General features: G+C 50.4%; 1 protein-coding gene and 1 long non-coding RNA gene across 53 annotated transcripts in view; one reads left to right on the top strand and one right to left on the bottom strand.

Annotated features, from left to right (window-relative positions):
- LOC141577196 (uncharacterized) overlaps nt 1-16,519 on the bottom strand; it is a 191,819-nt gene extending 175,300 nt beyond the window's left edge. For 14 of the 50 annotated variants that reach the window (XR_012505915.1, XR_012505921.1, XR_012505903.1 and 11 more), the window contains exons 1-12: nt 16,288-16,517; nt 14,686-14,861; nt 11,415-14,565; nt 11,179-11,265; nt 10,671-10,831; nt 7,658-7,786; nt 7,181-7,314; nt 6,722-6,774; nt 6,248-6,435; nt 4,778-5,443; nt 4,358-4,470; nt 2,406-2,949 (exon numbers count right to left, since the gene is read on the bottom strand). Coding sequence is in view for 13 of the 50 variants with exons in the window: in XM_074361326.1 (XP_074217427.1) it covers nt 4,467-4,470; nt 4,778-4,942; nt 6,722-6,774; nt 7,181-7,314; nt 7,658-7,786; nt 10,334-10,380; nt 10,671-10,831; nt 11,179-11,265; nt 13,730-13,771 (822 nt within the window). In the remaining 37 variants the exon portion in view is untranslated. Of the gene's footprint in view, nt 1-2,405; nt 2,953-4,357; nt 4,471-4,777; nt 5,444-6,247; nt 6,440-6,721; nt 6,775-7,078; nt 7,315-7,657; nt 7,787-10,333; nt 10,381-10,670; nt 10,832-11,178; nt 11,266-11,414; nt 14,566-14,685; nt 14,862-16,187 lie in introns of all 50 variants that reach the window. The other 36 variants (XM_074361327.1, XM_074361330.1, XM_074361325.1 and 33 more) reach the window with 30 other exon arrangements.
- Nucleotides 16,520-16,689: 170 nt separating this feature from the next.
- On the top strand, nt 16,690-25,356 carry LOC141577198 (uncharacterized). Of its 3 annotated transcripts, none has more exons than XR_012505935.1 (5): nt 16,690-16,864; nt 18,250-18,482; nt 20,626-20,792; nt 21,621-21,750; nt 23,348-25,300. It is a non-coding gene; the product is annotated as an uncharacterized LOC141577198 (long non-coding RNA). The 3 variants fall into 3 exon arrangements; XR_012505937.1 differs by lacking the exon at nt 20,626-20,792 and adding an exon at nt 25,342-25,356 and having other exon boundaries at nt 16,705-16,864; nt 23,348-24,631; XR_012505934.1 differs by lacking the exon at nt 20,626-20,792 and having other exon boundaries at nt 16,706-16,864.

The following is a 25,356-nucleotide window of genomic DNA, read 5'->3' as shown; positions in this document are numbered from 1 at the left end:
GGTGATGTAGGCATCAGAGTTACCAATAAAGGCTATAAAATACTTTTAATATATTCAAGAAAATAAGGAAATTATGGGAGAATAGACAACAGGGTAAAGACTTTCACCAGAGAAATATACTGGAATGTATTTTTAAGAGAAATCAAACAGATACTCTAGAACTGAAGCTTTCAGCTCTGGAAACAGGTAAACAGAGCTAATTAGGATCCCTTTTAAGTAAAACTTTCAGTAATGCCGGGTAAAATACAACAACAAATGTAACACAGAGCTAACTATGGAAAGAGAAGTTCCCAGGTGACAATACAAAGAGGACACTTAAAGCCCAGAGTGGTAATCTTGTGAGCTGATGCCACCACACCCTGGAGGGAAGGGGTTTTAATCTGCACATAAATAGAGATACAATGTCCATTTAGGAAAAAGGGTCCATGCCAGATGTAGAAGACTCTTCCTTTATATCTATATAGTCAGAGACAGAGATGTAAAGTGGCAGCAGAGGTCACAGAGACACAGGGCCCTGGGCCAAGGAGTGTGAACACCTCTGCAAGCTGGGAAAGGTAGGAGGACGAATCCCTCCCTAGAGCCTCGGTGTGGAATGTAGCCTTGGCCACACGTTGGTTTTAGCCCACTGACAATGACTTTGCACTTCTGCACAATAGAACAGTGAGATGATGAATGTGTATTGCTTTAAGCCACTGAGTCTGTGGTCCTTTGTTACAACAGCAAAAGGAAAGAAACTCAGGAACCAACATGAACATGAACCCCAAGCTGCCTGCTGTGCTGGCAAGAAGTTCATTGTCTCTGAACCTGGGGGAGTCTCCTGTCTTCTGGCAGCATCCACAAACTACCTCATGCTAACTTGACAGCTTGCAGAGGGTTCAATCTTAACCCTGCACAGTTCTTGATATTTAGTTAATAAAAATGATGGTGTCATCATGGGTAATTTTCCATCTTTTAAATACCCTTCAGTCTTCTAATAAAGCTACCTCAAATTGAGAGACAGTGTAAATAGTTTTCAAACTTCATAATAAATAACTGTGGTTTTATTTGGTTACTTAAATTATGAGTAATAATATTCACATTAGTAAAAGTTATTAAATTCAACATTGTTTAATGAAAATATCATTTCTTTTTGCATGAACATGTATTAACTACAATAAATATTCCATGCTTTGTTCTACGATTTACTGTTAGAGCCTTAAAGTATAATATTTTCCTCAAAAGATATTATGGCAAAGGGATTTCTTTTGGTGGAACAGTTCCTACATCAAATCTGGTGCATGGCTCAGGCCACTGGGAACCTAGAGATGATAGATATTAGGAGGCATTATAAACACAAAATGATTTTTAAAGGAATTAAACAACTGGATGTGTGAAAACAAAGAATCTGAGAATATTCTAGTGAAATAAATGTATTTTTCAGCTTAAGCAAGACACTGGGTGAATAAATCTAAAATGAAAAAACCACCCAGAGATCAGCAGTGAGTCATGCATGCAGTGTGACTGATCAAAACCAAGTTGTTTCCAAACCAGTGTGCAGGCTTGATGCCTTCATGAATCAAGTCTGTGTGGCACCAGGCCATCTCGAATACATGTTGATGAGGTATTTATAAGCCCTTCACCATCCCAGCACAAAGCCCACACATGAGCCACAAGACCATCACCTACACATCTGCAAAAGACACAGCATGGTGAATAGCACTTTTCTTGTTCAGTAGCCGGTGGCAGGGCACTGTGAGCAGACAGAGATACAGGGACACAGAGACACAGAGGCACTTCCCCTCACTCAGCTGATAACCTTCCGTGCATTCCTGGGGACAGGATTGTCATAAAATGCACCATGGATTGATCCTCCTACTAGGAAAGGAACGGTAAGTCTGTCCTCAGGTTGGAGCAAGGGTGGCCGGAGGATCTCAGAAGAGCTGTTTCAGCACAACCAATAGAAATGTCTGCCACCGTGACCATGAGAGACAGGTCTCCTGCCATCCCGGTAGGCACTTGGGCTCCTGACAAAAGCTGGGCTCAGTAAAGGCTTGAGTAGAAGGCACAGACCTGAGGGATGCCCCAGCAAGAGACAGGAGGTAGGGCCTGGTTTATACTGCTCTGGGTGTATCCCAGCCTCATCCGAATACGAAATCAGAAATTTGCAAAACAGCAGAGCTGGGATGGATCATCTACTCCAGACTCCTCACCTTACAGTTTAAAGGGTGGCAGCCCTGGGAGGCAAAGCAACGTGCTAAAGGCAGAGCGTGGAAGTGGCAGCGCCAGATGAAAAGCACCACGGCAACCCCCGTTCAAGGCCGCTGACACTGAGGACGGGGCCAAGGTTTCCAACGAGGAGAATGAGACAGTGTAAATACTTTGTTCCCCCCAAAACCCCAAATGTTTACAAAGGCACAAAAACTCACCTTAACTAGCTCTCTTCTGAGGGGCCTCTCTTCTGTCTCCGTCTTTCTGTCTGTCTCCATTTCTCTCTCTCAGACACAAACACATACAATTTTGTGAAAGGGGACTTCCTGCCATACAAAGACAGACTTCACATCTTCAGAGAAACACTTGACAAAGCACATTTCCAATTCAAGTCTTTGTGTGAGGTCTGGGCAACTGGCTTATTTTCTAGAACAATAGGTGGTTCCAAAATCAGGAGATCATCTTCCCCAAAGGAAGAGTTCTGGTCCGTGTTGATGAAGCTGGGGGTGTCACATTTCATGAGCCCGTTCGGCTCCTCCTCTGGCCACCTGCTGCATCTGATGGCTTCCTGGAGCCGAACATCACTGTCAAGGGCTATGGTTGGGATACCAGCTTTGGCCTTGTCCAAGCGGTCCACTTCATTGACGTAGCAGTGAAAGAGGGACCTAGATTCGTCATTGTGCTGCCAGAGAACCCCTTGGGCACCAGCGGTCTTCCAAAGTCCGACACAAAGCTGTTCAGTCTGAATCTCTTTTCGGGAGACTCCTCATTGCAATAAAGAAAACCAAAACAAAAGATCGCTCACACTCTAGATCGGTGACCTGAAGACTTATAGTTTTTGATATCTGCTGAGAGCAAATCCCTGCACAGAGCATGCTGACAAGCACTGGAAGTGAGAGACATCACTTTCGAACACATACAATTACACCCAAGGCAAAAGTCTTGTGAGGGCCCTTGGACCATCCTGAAAAGACATCGCTCCCTGAGAATCCTCAATACTGGTGCATCGCACACCAGTGTTTCTCAGTGGGACACTCAGATCATCTTCATCAGAATTAGTTAAAGTGCTTCTTAAAATGCAGAATTCTGGGGTGCACACCCTCAGAGTCTCCAGAATTAGGGACCGGCAGTCTGTATTTTCATAGCCACCAAGATCACTAAACATGCTCAGGTTTAGCACCGCGGTCTACATCGGGTCACCTGAGCATCGACAATGCTGTCTCATGGGGTGGGGGGGGTGCCATGTGTGTCAGTGTGCTGTCCTACCCACGTGTCTCCCCTGATTCTCAGAACTGACAGTGCAGTCCCATTGGGCAAGAAATACCACCATTTCACAATGCATACGCAGGGCGCCTGACTGACAGATACAATCAGTGCTAGGAAAGGGGACAAAACTCAGGTTCCTCATCGCTTGTTTCACTTACTGTGGGACAAATGATCAATTCAAGGGTAATAAATCCGTGTATGAGTGAATAACATGACTCTCGTTAGTCCCACGAGTGCCTGGAAGAGCGAGCCTGGGCACACTGAGAATCATAACAGCCCATCTACTTAATTGTCATCCTCCCCAGATTTATGTAAAGGTTACTTCCACCCAGGCCGTGACCCCTGAAGGGCAAGAATCATGTCTGAACACACTCTCAAATCCAGAACAGAACCTGACAACAATTAGGCTCTGGGGTCTGTGTTTAGCGAGTGTGGAATCTCAGTGATGCCAGCTCTTAGACCTTGCCTTCCCATCCCACCCCTCACGATATGGCCCTTATGACCAGCTCTCCCGGGGCTGGGGCCACGGAACCCATTTACAGGACTGGAAGAATCTGATCATGTAAACCATCCCCCAGATTATCATCAAGAGTCACCTGCATTTCAGGGATCAGTAATCCCAGAAGCTTTGCAGTTCAGGCAGGTGAGGGATTTTTATATCAGCTCTGTCTTCTACTGTGACTGCCTGGGTGACATCAGACAAGGAATTCTCAAAAGCCTGAGCTTTTCCTTTCAGGAATAATCTAAATAACAAATCTCGTTGACCACTCAACAAGTGTGATGTGAAGATCAATGATTTACACAGGAGTACAACATTCACTAGGTCATGGATTTAGAATCAGAGAAAAATCATTTGAGAAAGATTGACAGAATGTAGCTTTAATGCAAATTTAAGTATTCTTACCTTTCAGTAAATCATCTTCTTCCCCAACTTATCAGTTCACCCAAGTTTAAAAGATGTTTGAGAACAGGGATGGGTGTGCCAGCAATCTGGGACGCAATAACCTAAAATGTCACCTAGGAAAAAGACGGGAGTAACACATTTTTAAAAAGCATGGTGAGGATGGCGGGGCCATCCCCCAACTCCAGACTAAGAAGCTCTAAGTAATAGATTTCCTGCCTGCCTGGGGCATCAGCTGATGTGAAAACCCACCCAGAAACCTCACTGTCCAGCAGCTCCTCCGTAACACAGGCTACACTTTCTCAGAATTAAGAATTGGGGCCAGTAACCACTTCGCTGAAGAATAAAGACAAAGAAGAAGAAGAGAGTTCTGCCCCTCCCCAGGGGAGAGCCCAGACCTTGGGCTGCATGCACTGAGCCTACCTCCCAGGAGAAGGATAAACTGGAGAAGGGCGTCCTGCGAAACTGGGACAGCAAATGTTGAGATGGGAACAAATTGACCGGCTGGCCAGGGACAGCCCCCTCCGTCGCTGCCTTGGCGGCTGCCTCCGCCCCCTCAGCACATCCTGCCCACTTCCGGTGGTTAAGCTGTCAGGGAAACAGTGCTTTGCGACCTGGGGCAACAGAGGCTGCCCCCAGGCCAAGCTGCGGGGGAAATGGGATCTAAACCACCAGCTCCCAAGCGGCAAGCTCCATACCCCCGCCAACAACCCGCCGCCCCCGCAGCCTACAGCACCCCCGGGGCAATATGTCCTGGAGAAGGGTGACCCGGGAATGAGGGGCAGCAGAGGCCGCCCCCACGTCAGGCCTCCAGAGAGATGGGAGCTTATCCTCCAGCCCGCCAGGGGCAGACCCCCCTCCTCTCCAACCCCTGATGTCACCGCGCCCACCTCCCAGGAGCAACCTGACCGGGTGTGGGGTTTCAGGCTAATCTTGGGCGGGAGAGGCCGTCCCCAGGCCAGGTCAGGGGAGAGGAGAAGAAGTGGCCCCATTAGGCGGGGCAGCCGGCCGTCGCAGCTGCCTCTGCCCCTCGACAGCATCGCGCCCGCCTCCCAGGAGCAAGCTGACCTGGAGACGGGCATCCGGCTTCTTGGGCAGCAGAGTACACCCCCAGGTTTGGCCGTGGGGAAGAGGAGAGCAAATTGACAGGCTCCGCCCTGCAGGTCCTCTACCCCTGCCATCGCCTCCCCCACACTTTAAAGGCACTTCCCAGGGCGCCCCTCCCCCAGCAGGCTAAATGGGACAGGTGTGTCTGGTGATCTGAGGCAGGAGAGGCCACTCCCACACCAGGCAATCGGGGAGACGGGAGCCAATCCACCAGCTCCCCAAGGCAGCCCCCTACCCCCACAGCAGCCACCGCTCCTGCCCCCTGACCTCACGGTGGTCGCCTCTAGGGAGCAGGCTGACCTGGAGATGGACGTCCGGCGAACTAGGGACAACAGGGACCTCCCCCAGGGCAAACCACGGGGAGAAATGGGAGCAAATGGACCGGCTCCATGGGAAAACCTGCCGCTGCTGCCACCACCCCCAACGTAACACGCCCGCCTCCTGGGGCCAGGCTGACTAGGATACACGTGTCTCTTAACCCAGGGCAAGAGACACCGCCCCCAGGACAAGCCGCGGGGAAGATGGGAGCAAATGTGTCCGCTCCCCCGCTGCAGGCCCCCGACCCCCGCCACCCGTGCACCCTGACTACCCTGCCTCCCTCCCCCAGCAGGCAAAGTGGGAAGGGGTTGTCCCGGGACCTGGCGCAGCAGAGGCCGCCTGCAGGCCACACGGCACAGACATGGGAGCTAATCCTCAAGCTCCCCCGGGGCAGCCTCCCTATCCCCGCAGCCACCACCTTCCCAGCCCCCTGACTGCACCGCACCCATCTCCCAGGAGCAAGCTCACCTGGAGTCGGACCTCAGGCAAATCTCTGGCGGCAGAGGTCGCCCCCAGGCCAGGCCGCGGGGGAGAGAAGAAATGGAGCAGCTCCCTGGAACGGACCACAATCCCCAGCCGCCGCCGCCGCCGCCGCCTCCCAGGACCAAGCTCACCTGGAGACCGGCGTCCCGCCTCTACGGCAGCAGAAGCCGCCCCTGGCTCCGCCGCGGGGGAGAGCGGAGCGAATTGACCGGCTTCCGTGCTGCAGCCCCCCTATCCCCGTGGGCCCTGCACCTTAACCACACCGCCTCCACTCCCCACTCAGCTTGCGGAGTGGGACAGGTGTGTGCAGCGACCTGGGGCAGCAGAGGCCGCTCCCAGGCCCGGCAGCCGGGAGAAGGCAGCTATTGCATCAGTTCGCCAGGGGCAGACCCGCTCCGCCCCCTTGCCGCTGCCACCGCCCCCTGACCTAACCGCCCCACCACCCAGGAGCACGCTTACCTGGAGTCCAACATCTGGCGAATCTCCGGCGGCCAACACCCCCCCAGGCCAGGCTGCAGGGAAGAGAAGAAATCGACCGGCTTGCCCGGGCAGCCTCCCACCCACCGCCGCCGCCGCCGCCGCCGCCGCCCCCTCCGCCACCCCAGACCATTGCACTAATCTCCCGGGGTCAGGCTGACTGCGAGGATGTGCACTTGCCTTCTGACCCTGGCCACGTGCCTGAGAACCTTCCTGCACCCCTACACTCCCTGTACCTCTGCACCCCTGCCACTCTCTGCCCTTCCGCACTGCCTGCACCCCCGCATCCCCTGAACTGCCTGCACCCTCCACAGCCCCTGCACCCCTGCCACCACTTACACCTTTGCACTGCGTACACTTCTGCACCCCTGCTTGTCCCAAACACCACCTCTTGGGCCTGTGGCAGAGTCTCTGCTGTTAGACCAATGCACAGGAACTCACATCTTTGCCAGTATATGATGCATCAGTGGACGTCTGGGGTTGGCTGCAGGAAGGTACATGTTCCCGGTCACTAGCCTGGGCCACTAGGGTGATCTCTGTGAGGTCACCCAGGACGGGCTCAGAGATGCTGTTCTCTGGGAAGAGAGGAGTTGAAACCGGTCTTGAGGGCAGAGCTGTGCTCACCAGGTCGTCCACGCTTCATGTTTTACACAGGGTTTCGGAGAAGTGAAATTGATCCGGCCAAGTAAGACCGGCCTGCTGTGCGCCCACCTCAGTCCTGGGCTCTGAGGCAGACCGACTGGCTCCCACCATCAGGACACAGTTTGGGCACCTGAATGGACCCTTGGAGGCATCCTATCACTTCTCAGGAAGAAGTCTGGCTGCTTCCACCCTATGGCCCTCCCTCCCACTGTGCTGGCCTCAGGAAGGTTCCTTATTTGGGGAAGAAGGCAGCCCACCCCCTACCCCACCCCTCACCTTTCTCTAACCCAGGCTGGTGCTTTCTCTGCCCTTCAGAATCTGGAAAGCCATTTCTCTTCAGGTATGTCCCTTCTGAGATGGACTTGCTTCCACTCAATTCTAGGCGAGGATGCACCATGGAATGCACTGGGTAAGAGAACCAAAATAAATAGTTTCTTCTGTGAGGTTTTCTGTTTATCTACTGGGGCTGGGCTGTGTGTAGTTTGCTACAGCTATTCGTGCGAGAGGCTAAAGCCACCCGTGTGTCCTTGTTTTCATCTCCCCGCTGTCTTTGGGTTTTCCCTAGACACTCCTGAGACATTTACTTCTTTTAATTTTATTCCTGTTATTACACAGGGGCCCTACTGACATGGAGGTAAGGTGTTGGGGGAGCGGGACAGAGCAGGGCATTTGTAGTCCTGTGATTAGTTCTCATTGAGCCTGTGCCCTGAGCTGTGACCTCCACAAGTGTGTCTCTTTCCCCCACCACAATTTGGGTGACACAGAAGGTATTTCCCTTCCCCCAGGTAGGTTAGGCTCTGGTAAAATAATTTCTCATTTAAAAAAAAAAAACACAACCCCCCACAATGGAAGAGAATGTTCTGGGTGTATTTCAATAGAGCTATTTTTTCCTTTCCTGGCAGGAACCATGAGGACTTTTCCTATGATCTTCACTCTGAGAACAGGAAACGGTCCTGGAGGTAAAATGCATGAAAAAGAGCAGGGGGCCCCTCTGACTGGCCCCCTGGAGTTGTCACACTTGGACTTCCCCACGCTGAGCCTCCAGCTGGCCTCAGGGACCTGTTAAATCTGCCTGCCCCCGGGGTTCTTACAAAAGCGGGTTCTGCCCTGGGAGCTGTGACTCTCCAAGCCTGCCCGGCTGCCTCTCTGTGTTGGGAGCAGCTTTCCCCCTCAGTTTTCTTGTGGATCTAAGAAGAGCAGTGGGTTTGCAGCTCCCTCAGCTCTGGTGTTGTTTTCAGGACAGAAGGAGCAACTTCTGAGCTCCACACGAGCTGGACCAGAGGCTGGAAGCCTCCCCTCCTCTGCCTCCATGCAGACAATCAGTGGCTGTGGTTCTGGCCGAGTTTCTGAAGATGTGGATTTAAACACACACATCCCAGCCCCCACAGGAGCACACAGTCCCATAAATCCCTACAACTTCCACTGGTAACTACGGAACTGATGAGGACACGGGTTTCGGGGCTGCAGAGGCCTGACTGCATGACTTTCTCCGTGGCCTATTAATGTGGTTGTTATGGGCCTTGTCTGAAGTGGCTTGCTTACCGCACCTGGTACATGGGAAATATAAAATAAGTACTAGAACCTCCACTTTTTCTCCCTCTTGGGCCTTCCAACCTAAAAAGTAATACGTGAACTCAGACGGCCTAGTCACCACAATGAGGTCCGACCAGCCCGGCTCTCCTGAGTGATGGACACTGACTTGCGCATTAACTTGGAACAGTAGGGGAACCGCCTTCCTCTAACTGGGCCTCTCCCCACACCAGGCACGCCCTCAGCTGAGAAGGGGCCAACTCCCCCATTGAGGTGTGTGCTGGTGGCTTCAGTGTGACCTGGCCCTGCCGGGACATGAACCTGCAGTGAGGTGGAGTGTCAGGAGGAGGGGGGGTCCCTGCTGGGGCAGCAGGGGGCCCGGTAGCACCCTGCGCAGCCTGGTGCCTGGGGCTCCCCAACATCTCCTACGGCCCCCGGGTCGGCTCTGGTCTGGGCCACTCCATGCACCCTCCCAGTATCTTTTCATTAAGTCCCTTTTTTGCTTTTATCAGCCAGAGGTGGCTTCTGTTGCTTGTTCAGTGAAACAGTGCATCAGGAAACCAGACTATTTCTAAGATCAGTAAAATACGAACTTTGGTCAGCTCGCCGGGCAGACCGTGCAGCACAAATTCCCGCACAGGGCTGTGCAAATGCCTTACGTGAAGGGTCCTCATCATCTGTCTTCAGAGATACAGAAGCTCGTGGTTCAGGTAAAACCTCAGGGAGGGATTGAGGAATCCAAAGCTGGTTGGTTTCAAAGACTAACCGGTCAGACCAGACCCCTGAGCTGTGGTCAGAAGCCTGGCTCAATGTCACGCAGACTCAGCACCCTAAGTGTCCGGTGGGGCCGGTGCTGTTTCCTTTACAGGCTCTCGTTGGGGAGTCACTGTAGCCCCTTACACTCAGCAGGGAATCCAGCCCTCTTAGCCCCCACCCTGAGTGTCCCATGACACAAATCTCGGGAGTGTTTAATTTTCATCTTTGTTTAGGAGGATGAAGGTGGGGCAAGAGGAGAGATAAATTCACACTTAGTGACACCAAGTCACAGCCAGTACCTCCTCCTCGGAGAGCTTTGTGCTCCCACAGTGGTGGCTGGGGGGCTGGGCAGAGCCCCTCCTCTGGTCACAGAGGGACTCACTCCTCTGACTGCAACTGATGGGTTGGACAACCAATCCAGAGGGGACAGAGCATCTTTCCCGGGAATTTGGAACTGACACACAGAAATTAATTTCACTCATCTGGGGATTGGGAGGAGGGTGGGAATCAAATGAAACCAGAGCAGGAGAGAAAGTTACAAGTGAATGAGAGAGAGACAGAGAGACTGAACTTGTGAGAGTAAATAGTGTGAAGGAAGGATAACAATCAGGGCACAGAGGAATTCCAGCTCCTGGCTGTCTAGTGTGTCCCAGCCCATCAACAAACCTGCGGGATGGTTAACATCATTCCAGTTTTGCAGATTAGGAAACAGGCTGAAAGAGACGGGGGTTGGCTTTGGGTGCACAGTTAATTTAATTGCCACTGGACCCCTCACTTCCCACTGCCTGAAGGCACCATGATCCTCACAGGGACCCTGCAGTGCTGACAGCCTAGCACCCTGATCAAAGGGACCCTGCGGGAGTGGGAACCTCTCTGAGTTTGGAGAGTTCCCTGCACCGAGATTCCATGCATCAGCCGGCTCCCGCTCACCCCAGGTTAACGTCTCCCCAGCTGTGTAGTACCCCGACCCGCTTCCCTCCCTGCCAGGCACCCCCGTTCTTACCACCGAGTGTACTGCAGGAATTCAGGCACAGGGATGCCCAAAGCAACACGAGCCCACCGGCTGTACAAACAGCAGACTCCCAGCCCCACCTGGGCTCCATGGGGATAGTAGGTTTCCTCACCTTTCATGTACCTAAGGCAATCTGTTTCTTCAGCTGGAGGCTATAGAGAAAAATAAAAGGTCCAAAACATTGTTCAGTGAGGAATTCCTCCAAGGACCTGACTTCAGAGTCTACAACCAGTTGTGCTGGCCGCTCTTACCCCCGGACATTGGGTGAGGTGGATTATTGATCAGCACAATCGCCGGTGGCCCAGCTCCTGGGCTTGGCTGCCCAGAGGGGGCTGGGGGAATGGGTAAGGCCAGGGCACTCAGGAAGAGCACAGAGGACCTGACATCTCGCCTCCGCAGTTGTAAACCCTTCCCCAAATCTCAAGGCATCGGACAGAGTGCAGCCACCACAATAATGAGATGTTCCCATCTCTTCACTCACTCCTGTTGGTTCACTTACGTGCTGAGCATCCACTGGGTCACAGGACATGACACACAGGATGGCCGATGGGACAGGCTTGGTACTTCCCCCTGGATCCTGTTCAATCTGATGGAAGAATGATCACTCATAAACGGTTTCTCAAAAGGATACATAGACAGGAGACAAACTGCAGAGTGAATCAAATTTTAAAATATAAATGAAGATCCCCCAGTCTCCCCGCCTAAGGTTAACAGCATAAAGAAAATAGATCTTGCCTTTGATCACCAAGGAAGTGGTCACCGTCTCTCAGGAGGAAAGGAGAGTTAATCTTTGAGCAGGACACAGAAGTGCTCCATCGAATTGGACCAGGACCTCTGCTTTCATTCAGCAAATCTGTATAAGCTCCTACTACTTATGGGAATCTAGTAACTATACCCATTCCCAAGGCTCTTCGGCTTTATTAGTGAACAAAATAGACACGACTCCCCATCACTGGGGGCTCAGAGTTTTAGCAGAGAAAACAGGCAACATGATGGGGGTAGCAAGAGCTTGGGGAAAAATAAGAGTGATATGAGCAAACTCAGGTGATGGTGGTGGGGTGGGAGGCAGGCAGAAGGGAATAAGGCAATCCTGGCAGATCTCAAGGAGTTATGAACTTGAAGCAGAATAGATCCGGAGGAAGAAGGAAGAGCCGGAGCCAGAGGCCCCCAGAGTGATGGGGAGAGTGTGGGCGGAGAGGCAGAGCAGGCCGGGTCCTCGAAGACTTTGGGACGACTTTGGCTCCTAATGGAATGGTGACCCTTTTAGTGAGTTTTGATGGGATGGGTGATGTCCAATTTATGCTTTTGTTTTGGGTTTTCTTGGGAGGAGGTTAATTTATTTATTTTAGTGAAGGTGCTGTAGTTTGAACCCAGGATCTCATGCATGCTAAGCATGCACTGTATCACTGAGCTACACCCACCCCCTCAATGTATGCTTTTAAAGGCTCCCTCTGACTCTGTGTGGATGAGATTGTAGAAAAGCAAAGATGGAAGAAGTAGGCTAATTGGTGTCCAAGAAGGGGTTGAAGGTGGCTCCTAGGAGGGTGGGGAACAGGGAGTATGTGGTTAATGAATTCAGAGTAGCCAGAATTTTCTAACAAGCTGGATTTGCTGTCTGTGTGTGTGTAAGAGAAAGAGAGAGAGAGAACATGGTTCCAACATCTGGACCTGGAAAATGGGATGGATGTCCTCTCCATCCACAGGGGATGGGACAAGATGGGGCTGAGCAGGTGGAAAGGGGCTGGAATCAGCTCAGTTCTTCAATGTCATGATTAAGGAGTCTATTAGATATTGCCACAGAAATGCCTAATAGGTAGAGGAGTCTGGGGTTTTTTTTCTTTCTTTTTAACATTAAAAAATATAATTTAAATGTATTAATTTTATTATGTGAATGGATTTGGAATTTTATTTCATGCCAAGGTATATGTTATAATAGCCAAATGGAAAATATATCAGAAAAGGGGAGAAATGAGGGCTTTCACATAAACTGACTGTCCATAACGTAGGTAAAATTTCAATGAAACAGTCTTCAGTGCAAAAACCTCATCTTGGTGTTACATAAAATTAAATGAAAAAGGACTATGTTGATGTATCATTATTTCATGTTACATAGTAGCCCCAAACAAACACACTGTTTAACTATGAGGCTTGTAGAAATACTATTCACTTTATTGACATAAATACAGAAATGCAGAAAGGTTCTAAGGTAGAATAAGCATCTTAGTGGAAATAATAGAGATCTGAGCATTTCACATGATATGTATGGACTGATTCAAAATTTGGAAAAGTAATTTACACAGTAGAACATATGTATGAATGTGAAAGCAAGATGAATGAAAGAAAAAGAATATGAGTATCAGGGAGAGAGTTCCAAATGGAAAAGGCCATTCAGGGAGTTTTGGACAAATCGAGAAATTGATGGCATGTCAATTTCCAAGTCTGGTTGCTTCCACCAAAAGGATAGCAGTGAGATAGAAGAGAGACCCAGGACCCAACTCCGAGGCACATTCGCAGTAAATATTTGGAAAAAAGTGGAGACGTTGGCAAAAGACCAGCCAGTGGATCGAAAGCAGAGCGATGGGCTGGAGGCCAAGTGAAGCAGGAACACGGGGGAGGAGAAATGGAGGAGCTGGGTCAAATGCTGCCAAAGGGCCACGCATGATGAAGACTAAAAACTGACCACTATATTTAGCAACGTGGGGTCACTGATGGCCTTGACAGAGCAGTTTCCATAGAGCGAGGGATCAGGGGGAAAGCCAGAGTGGGTGCAAAAGGGAATGGCTCAAGAGAATATGCAGACAGTGAGTTTAAACGACTCATTAAAGATTTGCTGCAAAGACATGGGGTGGCAATTGGTGGGGGCCAATTAGAGTCAAGGAGTGCTGTTTGTTTCTTTTAAGAGGATGGACTTTTATATACTGATAGGAGCCAACTAGCAGGAGAACAAAATAGATGAGGTAGTGACAGAGAGGATGGATGTGGGAGTGACAGCCCGGAGAAGATTGTATGGATGACTGGCGACTTTTGGATGATCTGGCTTTCGATGTCACCTGTAATAAGAGGTGGGGCAGCGAGAGTGAGGTCACAGACATCAGAAGGCGAGCGGATGTGCTGGGAGTTGCTGGTGAAAGTTCTCTTCTGTTGGCTTCAGTTTGCTTGGTCAAAGTAGAAAAGTAAACTTACCAGCTGAGGGACGAGAAGGAAGAGTTACTGGAGTCATGAGCAGAAGATACAAAAGAGCCTTCAGGGACAATGGGACAGTGAAAAGAGCAGAGGGAGACGGGGGGAGTGTGCTCCCAGAAAGTTACGTTTTATCTTTGGGGTCCCCAAGTGTTGGATGTGTGATTGCCCTTCCTGCTGTCTACGAAATAAAAATTGAGTATGGTTCAGGGAAAATGCTATTTCATTCTAAGAGGCTGCCTGTTTCTCAGGAACGGTCATCTTAAACTGCAAACACTACAAAAATGTTGAAAAGAAGAACTTGTGTACCCAATGACCCACTATTTTCTATAAATTTGGTTGCTATTTAGTTCCCCTATCAATACCACAGAACTGATACTGCCTAGGATGGAGATACATCGATGCTTAAATGGAAATGAAATCTGTATCTTTTTCCTAAACTCCATGGCTTCCTTAACATCCCATTCCCCTTGGAATTTAGGGGTGTCCGGTATAAGAAATAAGAAACAGTTTGAGAAAATCCCGGCTCAGAATTACACAGCACAACCTCAGCTCAGAAGTATACAGCCATAAAAATGTTTAGAAGCAAAACTCCATAACTACTCTTAAAGAATTTTGCAAACCTGGGCCTGGGCAGATGTTTCCAAACTGGAAAGGTACCCCAATCAGTTGACCGGTACGGGAACCAGAGGCTGGTCAGCCTTTTCTGTAAAAGCCAGAGAGTAAGTATTTTCAGTTTTGCAGATCATTTTGTTGTAACCATGCAGGTCTGCAATAAGAAAGCGAAGAGCACTGGGAGACACGAAACAAATGGGCATGCCCACACCCTCCCTTCCACTCAGGGCAGCTTCTCTGTGGTGGGGAGCTTTGCCACAATGACTTGTTTCTTTGTTTCCATTGGTTTCTTTGTTTCCACCTTACTGCTCAAACTCAGAACTTCAAGTGAGCCTGGTCCTTCAGCATCCATGCAGAAAGAAGGCTGAGCGGGGGTGGGGATCCCACCTGACAGAGAAGAGAGATGGCTTGTCACCATGACATGAGACAATCACACCTTCCGGGGTGAAAGGGAACAAAGATAAGGGAGGGGCACAGCAGTGGGACCCCTGGGTCACCTGCCAGGCTTGCTCTCCCTCCACGGCCACCCTGGGGGCCTGGGTGGTGTTGGAACTCAGCTACAGTGATTAGGCTGAGGGGACTCAGGATAAAGGACCCTCCGTCTCCACACCGGGTTCCAAACGCAGCCTCTCTAAGTCTACCCTCTGAATTTCTGGAACTCAGCTGGAAGAATACATGATCAGGCCAGACCCAGAGCCCAAGCCAAACACGACAAGGGTCACGTGGGGTTGTAACCCTGTGCTCAGCGGTCGGGGTCTCCTTGCAAATCTGCAGAAATCCCTGTTCTGCCTCATTCCTGGGAGAAACCCCACATCTCTTCCTGCTCTGTCTGTTCTTCTCTTGAGGCTATTGTCCTGGAGGGATGCAGAGTCCTTGAACCTGGCCCTCCAAACGTACATAAGCAGCCTGTTCAATAAAACAAATTATGCACTTTTTCACATTTGCCAGTTTTTTGATTCCAGAAAGGCTGCGGGACTCTTTCTCACTGTCTCCTGTGCCCCCACCACTTGGTGGTCCTCTCCTCATGGAAACACGATTTCCCACAACTGCACCCTGCCTCCCAGCTTGTCAGAGGGGAGTGACCCACAAAGACACAGGTGTTTGTGAGGATCCTGTCCCCCAGCAGAAAGCCTACTCCTGGAGCCACGGACAGGGATCTGGCCTCCTGAGCCGCTCAGCTCTAATTGAAAGCCTAAACTGGGGACCCCGAACATTGCTGACTGACTTTCTGAGTCACCTGGGCTGGAAGGGCCTGATTTTTCTTTCCAAGAATGGATGTAGCACAGCCTCCATTTTCAGGGCTGACATTCATGACGTATCTAGTTCCCCCAAATGCACCCCAGGAAGGAAAGGCCCTTCCATCCCACTGGTTAGAAACCCAGCCCAGGGGAGTTCCGAAACACTGCATTGCTGTCAGGTCCAGCATCCCTGCAGAGTGGCCCCTGCCCCTGAATGAGCCCCTTCCCTGGGCCTTCCCTGCCTCGACATGACCACACCCCAGGTGGTGCTGGGGAAGGCAGGGAGTGCAGTGAGGGGAGGAGGGAAGCAGAGCCCCTTGCTCTGGAGTGAGGAGACCACAGAGAAAGGCACACACCACCCCGACCCTATACCCCAAACTCTTAGCCCCGCCAACACAGGGGCCGCTCTGCGCCCTCTCACCGTTGCTCTCCTGTGAGACTGCACCCAACCCGACATCTGGCACCCAAGCCCTACCTCCCCTCTTATGACAGATCCCGTCTTCTTGGAAACTGCCTAGCAGCGCGTATTCAAGGCCGGCAGCGGGCCTGGCGGATCTGCACTTCAGGTGCCCTACCTGGCCAGCCGTGCGTGCCTGGGCTCAGTCCTCTATCTTGCCCACCGGTAGCCTGGGTCCACGTCCGGTGCAAGCGGAGGCCACGGAGCCCAGGCTGATCCCCACACACGGACAGGTGAGGGTGCCCCCGCCCCGCTGCCCCACTGCCCCGCCCACTGGTGGCAGCAACGCCCCAGCCTCCGGCCGGCGCCACCTGCAGGTCAGGACTTCCGGGCGGCCCTGCCCTCCCCGGCCCCGCCCAGCTGTCCCATAAGCCTCCCCCCACCCCCGTCCTGGCTGCGCCCTGGCTCCCATTGGCTCCGCAAGTTCTGCCCTCGCACAACTAGACTCGGGAGGAAGCACGACGCAAGCGCTAGGGGAGGGCCCCGCGGAGTTGCCATGGTTACAGGCGCCACGCTCTGCGCGGGCCGGCGTGCGCTTCTGGGGCGGGTAGCGGGCTCCGGAAGTGTGCAGCTGCCCGGGACCATGGCGGTGCTTGCTGCTGGGGATGGCGGCTTGCTCGGCCGGGCGACTAGTTCTGGCCTGGTCAGTCGGCGGCCGACATCCTGTCTGGGGCGGCGTCCCACAGACGGTAAACGTACGTCCGCGCCGTCGGTGGGGCCGGCGGACATGAACCGGGGTGGGATCGGGGTTGGGGCGGTGGCCGGGGAGGGCTGTGGTGCCGGGGAGCGTGTTGGGGCGGGGCGGGGCAGGGCTTGGGCACAGCCTCAAGCTTTCCTCCCCCTCAGGCCCTGGGGCTGGGGCCGCGAGTCTGGGTCGCCCTTGGTGGCCGCGGCCTCCCAGAACCCCCCGGGAAGGGCAGGCGGAGGACCCATCTTAGATGAAACGGGGCCTTACCCGGGTTTTGAAGAGCCCCAGAATCAGATGTTGGAATGGGGTGGCTTATCAGCCTTGTTTATCTGCAGGGAAATTTCAGTTCCATCCAGATGTTGGTTCCTTCAGTCAACCTCAGGAAAAAGACACAAGGGTCAGTGCCGATAAGCAGTTATCTAGGGCTTGACTCAAAATAAACTATGCGGGGTGTAGGGATGGTAGATGGGACCCTCCCTCTTGAAGTTAGCAGTCTTCTGGGATTAGAGGCCCCAGTTGAGGATTACATCCTCATCTGCAGTAATGGAGCTTGTGAGAAACACACAGAGAAGGGAGGGGTGTGGTGGCGGTAACTCATTACAGAATCCAGGACCCTTGCCTGGCTCTTGTGTAGAAGAGTCTCGCCTTGGATAGGGCAACAGTTATCAAAGTGTATCCAAGGCCCCTGAGGTGCAAGACCATTTTCATAGAAACGCCGGGATGTCACCTGCCTTTTGCACACTCTTGCTCTCCCGAGTTCCTGCGGGGTTTTCCAGGGAAAACCTGGCCTGCGATATCACAAAACAGGGAATGCAGAGGCAGGAGAATTCAGCTCTCACCAGTCCAAAAGAGATTTGCAGAAATTAAAATCACTGCTATTCTTCTCACTAATGATTTTTCTTTTGAAAAATAGAATTATATTTTGTTTAAGAGTATTAATGGTAACATACAGTAGATTGTTAATATTTTTAAGTGAATTCATACACTTTCTCTAACTTCTTATTTAACTTCTAACACAGGAAATAGTGATAGATTAAACTCACATAAATAGCAGCCTTTTGGAGTTCTCAGTAATTGTTAAGAGTGTATAGGGTTCTGTAGAACAAGAAGTTTGAGAGCCCCTGGAGAACGGGTGCTCAGATGCTAGTCGGGTGCTTAGTGGTGTTAGACGGATGCCAAGATGTCTTCCGCAACTGCTCCCGGACTTGAAGTAATTGGCCACATGGAGATGGGTGGGCAGTGCCTCCACTTTACAAACCAGAAGCTGCTGAATGTGTCTGGAGTCTAAGCCATGGGCTGTGCAGGGATTCCCGTTGTATCTGTTCTATCTAAGCCGGGATTCCTGTGCAGAGGCCTGGCCCTGAAGACCCGCTCTCCTTTGCTCCCTGCCAGGTACCTTCTGTGTGACTTCAACCCTCCAGAGGGCTTCAACCTCCGTAGGAACGTCTGCATCCACATTGCCTTCCTCCTGAAGACCCTGCTGAAGATGGAGGAGCCGGTACTGGTGCTATTCCCTTGGGGCCACCTCTACCACTGGAAGAGCCCCGATCCCTGGTCCGACTCCTTTGACCTCCCAAGTCTCAACAGAAACATCCCTGACATTGAGTACGAGCAGTTCGTTGCAGGTGAGGTGGTGGTCATTTAACTGGGGCCAGGTGGTCTTTGTTCTGGTTCCGATCTGAACATCGGGCCATCTTACTTTGGGCTTGTCGGTCTGCTTAGGGGCCCTGCTCATGTTTCCTACACTGCAGGTGAATTTGGTTTTTCCATAGTATTTTCGGGAAGTCAATTTGAAGTGTATGAGCTCTATGTCCCCTCCCCTCTGAAAACCCTGGCCTCCTGGTGAGATGCAGCGGTGACAAGGAGGCCACTGCCACAGAGGCCCTTGTCCCAGAAAGAGTCGCTCGCTGTGCAGTCAGGGCTATTCTTACCTGTAAGAAAACACGATGTGTGTGTAGCATGGGCCACGTGCTGGAGAAGATATGTAACTGCCCATCCAGTATAATTTGGTCCTGCTCAAGCTACCCATTTTAAATTTTGTAAGAGGGAAGAGTTCAAGATTTTCTTTGAATAAAGGTATTTAGAGATTATCAATTTTTTTTTAAATTGAAATGTGTTTGATTTACAATGTTTTGTTAGTTTCAGTTATACAGCTGTTTTGTTAGTTTCAGGTATGCAGCATAGTGATTCAGTTGTACATATACATAGTCTATTCTTTTTCAGGTTCTTTTCCATTATAGGTTGCAAGATACTGAATATTCTTCCCTGTGTTCTACAGTGAAACCTTGTCGTTTGTCTGTTTTACATATAGTAATTTGTATCTGTTAATCCCAAACTCCTAAGTTTGTTTTATAAGTCTGTGAGTCTGTTTTTTTTTTATAGATAAGTCCATTTGTATCATTTTTTTAAAAATTCCACATATAAATGATATCATATGATACTTGTCTTTGTCTAACTTATTTCACTTAGTGAGATAATCTCCAGTTCCATCCATGTTGCTGTAAATGGCCTTATTCCCTTCTTTGTTATGACTGAGTAATATTCTGTTATATCTAAATACCGCATCTTTATCCAGTCATCTGTCAGTGAATGTTTAGGTTGCTTCTATGTCTTGGCCATTGTAAACAGTGCTCCTGTGAAAATTGGGGTGCAGGTATCTTTTGGAATGAAGGTTCCCTCTGGATATATGCCCAGGAGTGGGATTGCTGGATTAGGTGATAAGCCTTTTTTTTTTTTTTTTTTTTTTTTTTTTTTGTCTTTTGAGGAATCTCCATACTGTTTTCCACAGTGGCTGCAACAAACTACATTCCCACCAACAATGTAGGAGGGTTTCCTTTTCTCCACAGCCTCTCCGGCATTTATGGTTTGTGGACTTTTGAATGATGGCCATTCTGACTGGTGTGAGATGATAACATTGTAGTTTTGAGTTGCATTTCTCTGATAATTGAACGATATTAAGCATTTTTTATATGCCTATTGGCCATCTGTGTGTCTTCGTTGGAGAATTGCTTGTTTAGTTGTTCTGCCCATTTTTGGATTTGGTTGTTTATTTTTTTCTTATTAAGTTGTATGGACTATTTATATAGTCTAGAAATTAAGCCATGGTCAGTCTCATCTTTTGCAAATATTTTCTCCCATTCCATAGGTTGTCTTTTAGTTTTACTTATGGTTTCTATTGCTGTGCAAAAGTTTATAAGTTTAATTAGGTCTCATTTATTTATTTTGGCTTTTATTTCTGTTGCTTGGGTTGCTTAGATTGCCCTACGAAAACATTGCTGAGATGTATGTCAAATAATGTTTTGCCTATGTTTCCTTGTGAGAAGTTTATAGTGTCGTGTGTAATATTTAAGTCTTTAAGCCATTTTGAGTTTGTTTCTTTTTGGTTTTTTTGCGACTCTAATGTATGCTTTTGATTTGTGGTTACCTTATTCTTCAAATATATCAGCCCATTACTATATCTATTTCCTTTAGACTGATAATCACGTAGGCTCCAACACATCCTAAGAATAACGAAGAAAAAAAAGAAAGAAAAAAATTTACATTTTCTTGCTCCCCTCTCCCATTCCCAACTTTTTTTATTTTGATGTCCTTTTTCATTTTTACATCTTTATGTTTATTCTCTTGCAACTCGTTATTGCATTTCCAACTATGGTTTTCCTGTTTCTATAGCATCCTGCTTCCTTTCTGTTTAGAATAGAACTTTTTAATGTCTCTGTTAGGTTCAATATTGCTGAGTTATCTCCCCTCCCCCTCCCCCCTTCCCCCCAGGCCTCTGAATCCTCAGTCCAGGGAAGCTAAACCATTCTAGCCTTCATCGGTTCTGGGAAAGCAATCTTCAGAGTGGGAAAAGACATTGAAAAATAATATTCTGTGAGTTGCATTCTACCCTTGCCCAGAGATGAGAAACATCTGAAGGTGGAGGAAAACAGTTGGAGGTGGGGAACACAAAGTCTTTTCTCCTTTTGCTACTGAAGAAATGATTGCTTTTGTAATTAGTGATGATGCCCTTTAAATTGGTGAGATCGAGATTCCACAGCTTCAGCGCCTGTGAATAACCAGCTGGGAGAAAGCTCTCTAGGGCCCCTGCAGTGGGAAAGGCAGCCCCTCTGAGCACCTGTTGTTCTGTATTCTTCCTGCCTCCACACGGGTTCCCTAGGCACCGTGCAAGGACGATGCAGTTACCCAAGGTGGAGGACGGGGAGACCCCTGCTGTGTGGCGAGCCACAGAAGCCCACACTTGAAGGACAAAATGTAGAGTAGTGGGGCGGTCATAGGAACAGGGGATGGTTGAGACCCAGGATGGTGTCCTGGAGTCCAGCAGCCAAGGCTGGTGGGGCAGATGGGGCCCTGGGGCATGGGCAGTCCTTGAGGGATCTGAAGCAAAGATAGGAACCAAGAGACTGGATTCGTGTGGGGGTACGGCACCCCTTGGAGGCTGCGGGGCAGCTCAGTGGGCCCAGGGGGAGCGGGCACTTCCCCAAAGCTGGGTTGACAGGTCACAACCAACTCACTGGGGACCGAGAGGCACTGAGTCATTTTTAACTTTTTGTCCCTCTTCCTGGAAAAGAAACTGCTGCCTGTTAAATAGCCTGTGTCGTTAGTGAGAATTAAAGACATGAAGCAAGATTGCCTCAAAAGTCATCCATTGTGTAGTTGTTAATAAGGGTCAAATGAAAACTTGAATAGATGAAATGAAGCATTCATCAGAGGATTTGAAACTCCTTTAAAATAAAAATTCTTGCTGCCTTTGTTCTTCATTTCAGGGTTCACTTGGTGATAATAATCATAACCAAAGCAACAGCAAACCCTTACAGAACTCTGTCCTGCTGTTCCAGGAACGCTGTGTTCATGACAACCCAATGAGTTGGCACCACTATGAGTTCCACTTTAAAGGTAAGGACATTCATTAGTCACACGGCTAATAAATGGCAGAGCTGGGACTTGAACCCGAGCTCTCTGGCCCCAGAGACCCCTCTCAGCCCCTTCACTGCAGCTCATCACTTGTCATGCCCGACACAGGCCAGCATTTACGAGCAGCGTGACCTTGGCCAAGGCTGCTTCACTGCTTGGTCTCTGATTCCTCATCTGTAGAATGGGGGTGTGGGCAGTGAACTCTGTGAGCTCAGTGGTCACTTCCTCCAGCTCTGCAATTCTACTGCTTTGAGTTAGTATAGTAAGTATCCGAGCCCCTACATGGCCCACACATGGGCTGGCGCTTTGCTAGGCCCTGGGTTACGGAGCAAAGTAAGATCCGCCTGCTCCTCCGAGGAGCCTGTATCCCTCCACGGCAAACAGCTGCGAGGCCCAGGCTCCCTCGCTGGCGGTCGGGGGCTGGGCAGGAAAGTCTGATAAGAGAAGATGGAGGCAGAGCCCCTCCGGGAACAGTGGTGGCCACACAGCTCTCAGGAGCGAGAGCCTCTGTCCAGGCTGCTGAGAGGGGGATCCTCATGAGGCCAGTAGTCCCCCCAACCTAAGCCCTCAGGACAAAGATCCAGCCATCCCTGCAGTGTCACCATAGAGCCAGTCCATCCTCATCACTGTGCCTCTGTGCTCCTTTGTCCTGGGGCCTCTCTTCCCCCTACACCCAGAAGACTCTTCTCCCTCTCTTCTCTGAGTGCCCCCTCACTTCACCCGTGGTCCCTGCTTCCTGGGCCACCATCACTGGAGTTGACGCTTTGCACCTTCACAACCCCCGTTTGATCAGGAGCCTGGGTTGGCCTCCTTGTGCTCACTTTCCACCTTCAGATGATTGCTCCTCCCCTCGTGGGAGCACATGGAAAACCCAGATCCTTTCCTAGCAGTGCCTGCCACCCTGGCCTCCCTGCTCATCTGCCTCAGTCAGGAGCACCTGGACCACCAGCTCTGTATTGCCTCGCCTCCTACCATCAAGACGTCAAAGTTCATTCTCCTTCCACCACCCAGTATGGTCATTGTAGGGTCTTCTTCTCTGTCAGCCTGAGCCAGCCACCCCCCATTCACCCTACCCCCGGGCTCATACCCGGGCGTGTCTCCACCCAAGGTCCAGCCTCTCTCCTTTAAGTGCCCACCTCTAGCCGTCCAGCTTCTTCTCCACCAGCCTCCCTGGCCCTCCTTCACCCTCACTGGGGCATCATGTGCTGACTCCTCTGCTTTCCTGCCTGTCCACGTTCCTCTTACTTCCACTTCCCCACCTTCCAGCTCTGCATCCACAGTCAGCACTCTCTTTAGGACAGACAAAACCCCCTTGAGCCTTGACCTTTTCAGTTCCTCACCAGGCCGACTTCCATCTCGGTTCACCCAGCTCTACTTGTTCTGAGCCTGCAGGCAGCAGGCTCTCCCAGCACAGATTTCCAAGACTACAAATCAATGCCCACCATGTTGCCGCTGCCAGGCAATCCTCCAGGATTTCTCTAGTGAGCACATTTCCCCACTTATCACTCAGTGGTGTCAACATTCTCTGCTCTCTGCACACCTCTAAGCTTCCCTCTGTCTCTTCCCTGACTCCCAGCAGATGGCCTTGCCTCCTGCTTCAGAGAGAATGACATGTCACTGGAAAGGAACTCGCTCACCTGCAGCAAACCTGCTCACCTCACCTTTTATCTGTCCCTCTCCCACCTGGACTCTAGCTGTAGTTGTTCTTAATTCAGTGAGTTTAGTTGACATATATATACACAGTTAAAAGCATAGCACACTATCGGCTACCTTCTAGGGGTTACTTTTTCAATTTAACATGGAGTGTGTGATTCATCCACTTCATTGCATGTACCTGCAGTTCATTTGTTTTAACTGATCTTAAATGTTGTGTGTGTGAAAGTAACACAAGGCAAGGGTAAGCCAGGATTCAGGATGCTGGTTACTTCCTGTGAGAAAAGGCCAAGAGCAGGATAGGGAAAGAGGACACAGTATGTCACTGTCAATATTCCTGTTATGATGCTGGGTGATAGGTTCATAACTGTGTCTTATAATATTAATTTTAATACATAAATACCTCTGACAGGCACCTAAGATGAGAATGTGTCATGAACCAAGACATACAATGGGTAATATTACATCATTATTGTTATGTAATCTTGTTATATTATATATTAATCATAATCTTACATTATTTGTTATGGGTTATATATTATATAGATGCATGAATTATATATTATGTGTATAAACACCTACATATATATTATATACTATCTGCTAATAAATAAACAGAAGATAATATGCTAGTATATCTTCTATTATGTATTATTTAATAAATAATAACATACTCTATCCTGTTATATGACATGGAACATAATCTTTAATAAAATAAGAAATCTATCAATATATATTGGTAATTAATAAAATTAAAAAAAAACAGCCCGCAGCTTTTAACGCCGACAGCGCTCCAGCTGTCACTGTGATTTCTCTTCCCTTTCATGGCCGAGGCCCTCACCGTGCTGTCCGTTCCCCCTTTCATCTCCTTATCCTGAACCTTCCTCCTCCTCCCATCCCATGCTGCCTTCTGCCCCGTGGCCCCTCTAGTCACCAGCGGCCTCTGGGGCACTGACCTGTGGGCACGGTCTCAGGCCCCAGCTCACCTGCCTGTCCGCCGCCTCTGCCACCGCTGGTGGGGGCGGGGCGGGGGTCAGAGTGCACCCCTTGTCCTGGAAGAGAACACAGCACAGACTGTGACCAGCAGCAGGTGTGGCCCGGAACTGCAGGACTTGGGGGAGAGCCAGACTGTCTGCATCCAGACCTGGGGCACTTGGAGTGTGAAGAAGCCCCGTCCTCACTGCCCCTGAAGTGAGGAAAACACCCTCAGGTGAGTTAAAGTGCTTATGACCTAGGTCTGTTGGCTGGAAAGGACAAACGGGCCCCTAAGGGGAGGGTAGTTGATGTTCCAGGCCCCACCAAAGCCCTAAGGGCTGGCGGGGAACCAGGCTGGATGCTCCACTGGACCCAGCGCCCCCTCGGGGGTGGGGCCTTCGGGAACAAGCAGAAAGCCCTCTGTCTCTGGGGGGGAACGGGGCAGTGTGGGAGCATCCCTGCAGCGAGTCAAGTGAAGTCAGGGCCTGTGGGATCCATTTGTATGGCCACATCGAGCCTCAGCAGAAGCCACAGCAGGAGTGGATTCCTGTCTCTCCAGCTGTCATCCTCGTGTCTGAGTGCCAGGCTTCAGACCCGATCCCCTGGGGCGCTAGGACAGTTATAGACAGAGGCGGCTCGGGGAGGCCTCAAGAGGGTGGTACTGGCCTTCCTGCCAACACGATTACATGAAGATCAAACAGTCCATCGATGGGAAGAAAATAAGAACCATGGTCACCTCTGGACCCCAAGCTTAGACGTGGTGCATGGGGGACATTTATCGACAATTCAGCGAGGTTCTGGCCAGAGCTAGAGGCCAGGGCAGCAAGCCGGGAGTGACACTGGGGAGCATCATTGTGCAGAGGCTGGACTGGGTGTCTGCAGGCTCCTCCCAGGAGAAGCCTCAGAGTTTGGGAGGTGGCTAACATGGTTCCTTCATGTCACCAGCAAGTGGTGCCACCT

Source organism: Camelus bactrianus, chromosome 3, assembly GCF_048773025.1.
Source record: "Camelus bactrianus isolate YW-2024 breed Bactrian camel chromosome 3, ASM4877302v1, whole genome shotgun sequence".
In the NCBI taxonomy this organism is placed as follows: Eukaryota; Metazoa; Chordata; class Mammalia; order Artiodactyla; family Camelidae; genus Camelus; species Camelus bactrianus.
This window is presented reverse-complemented; position numbering and strand designations above follow the sequence as displayed.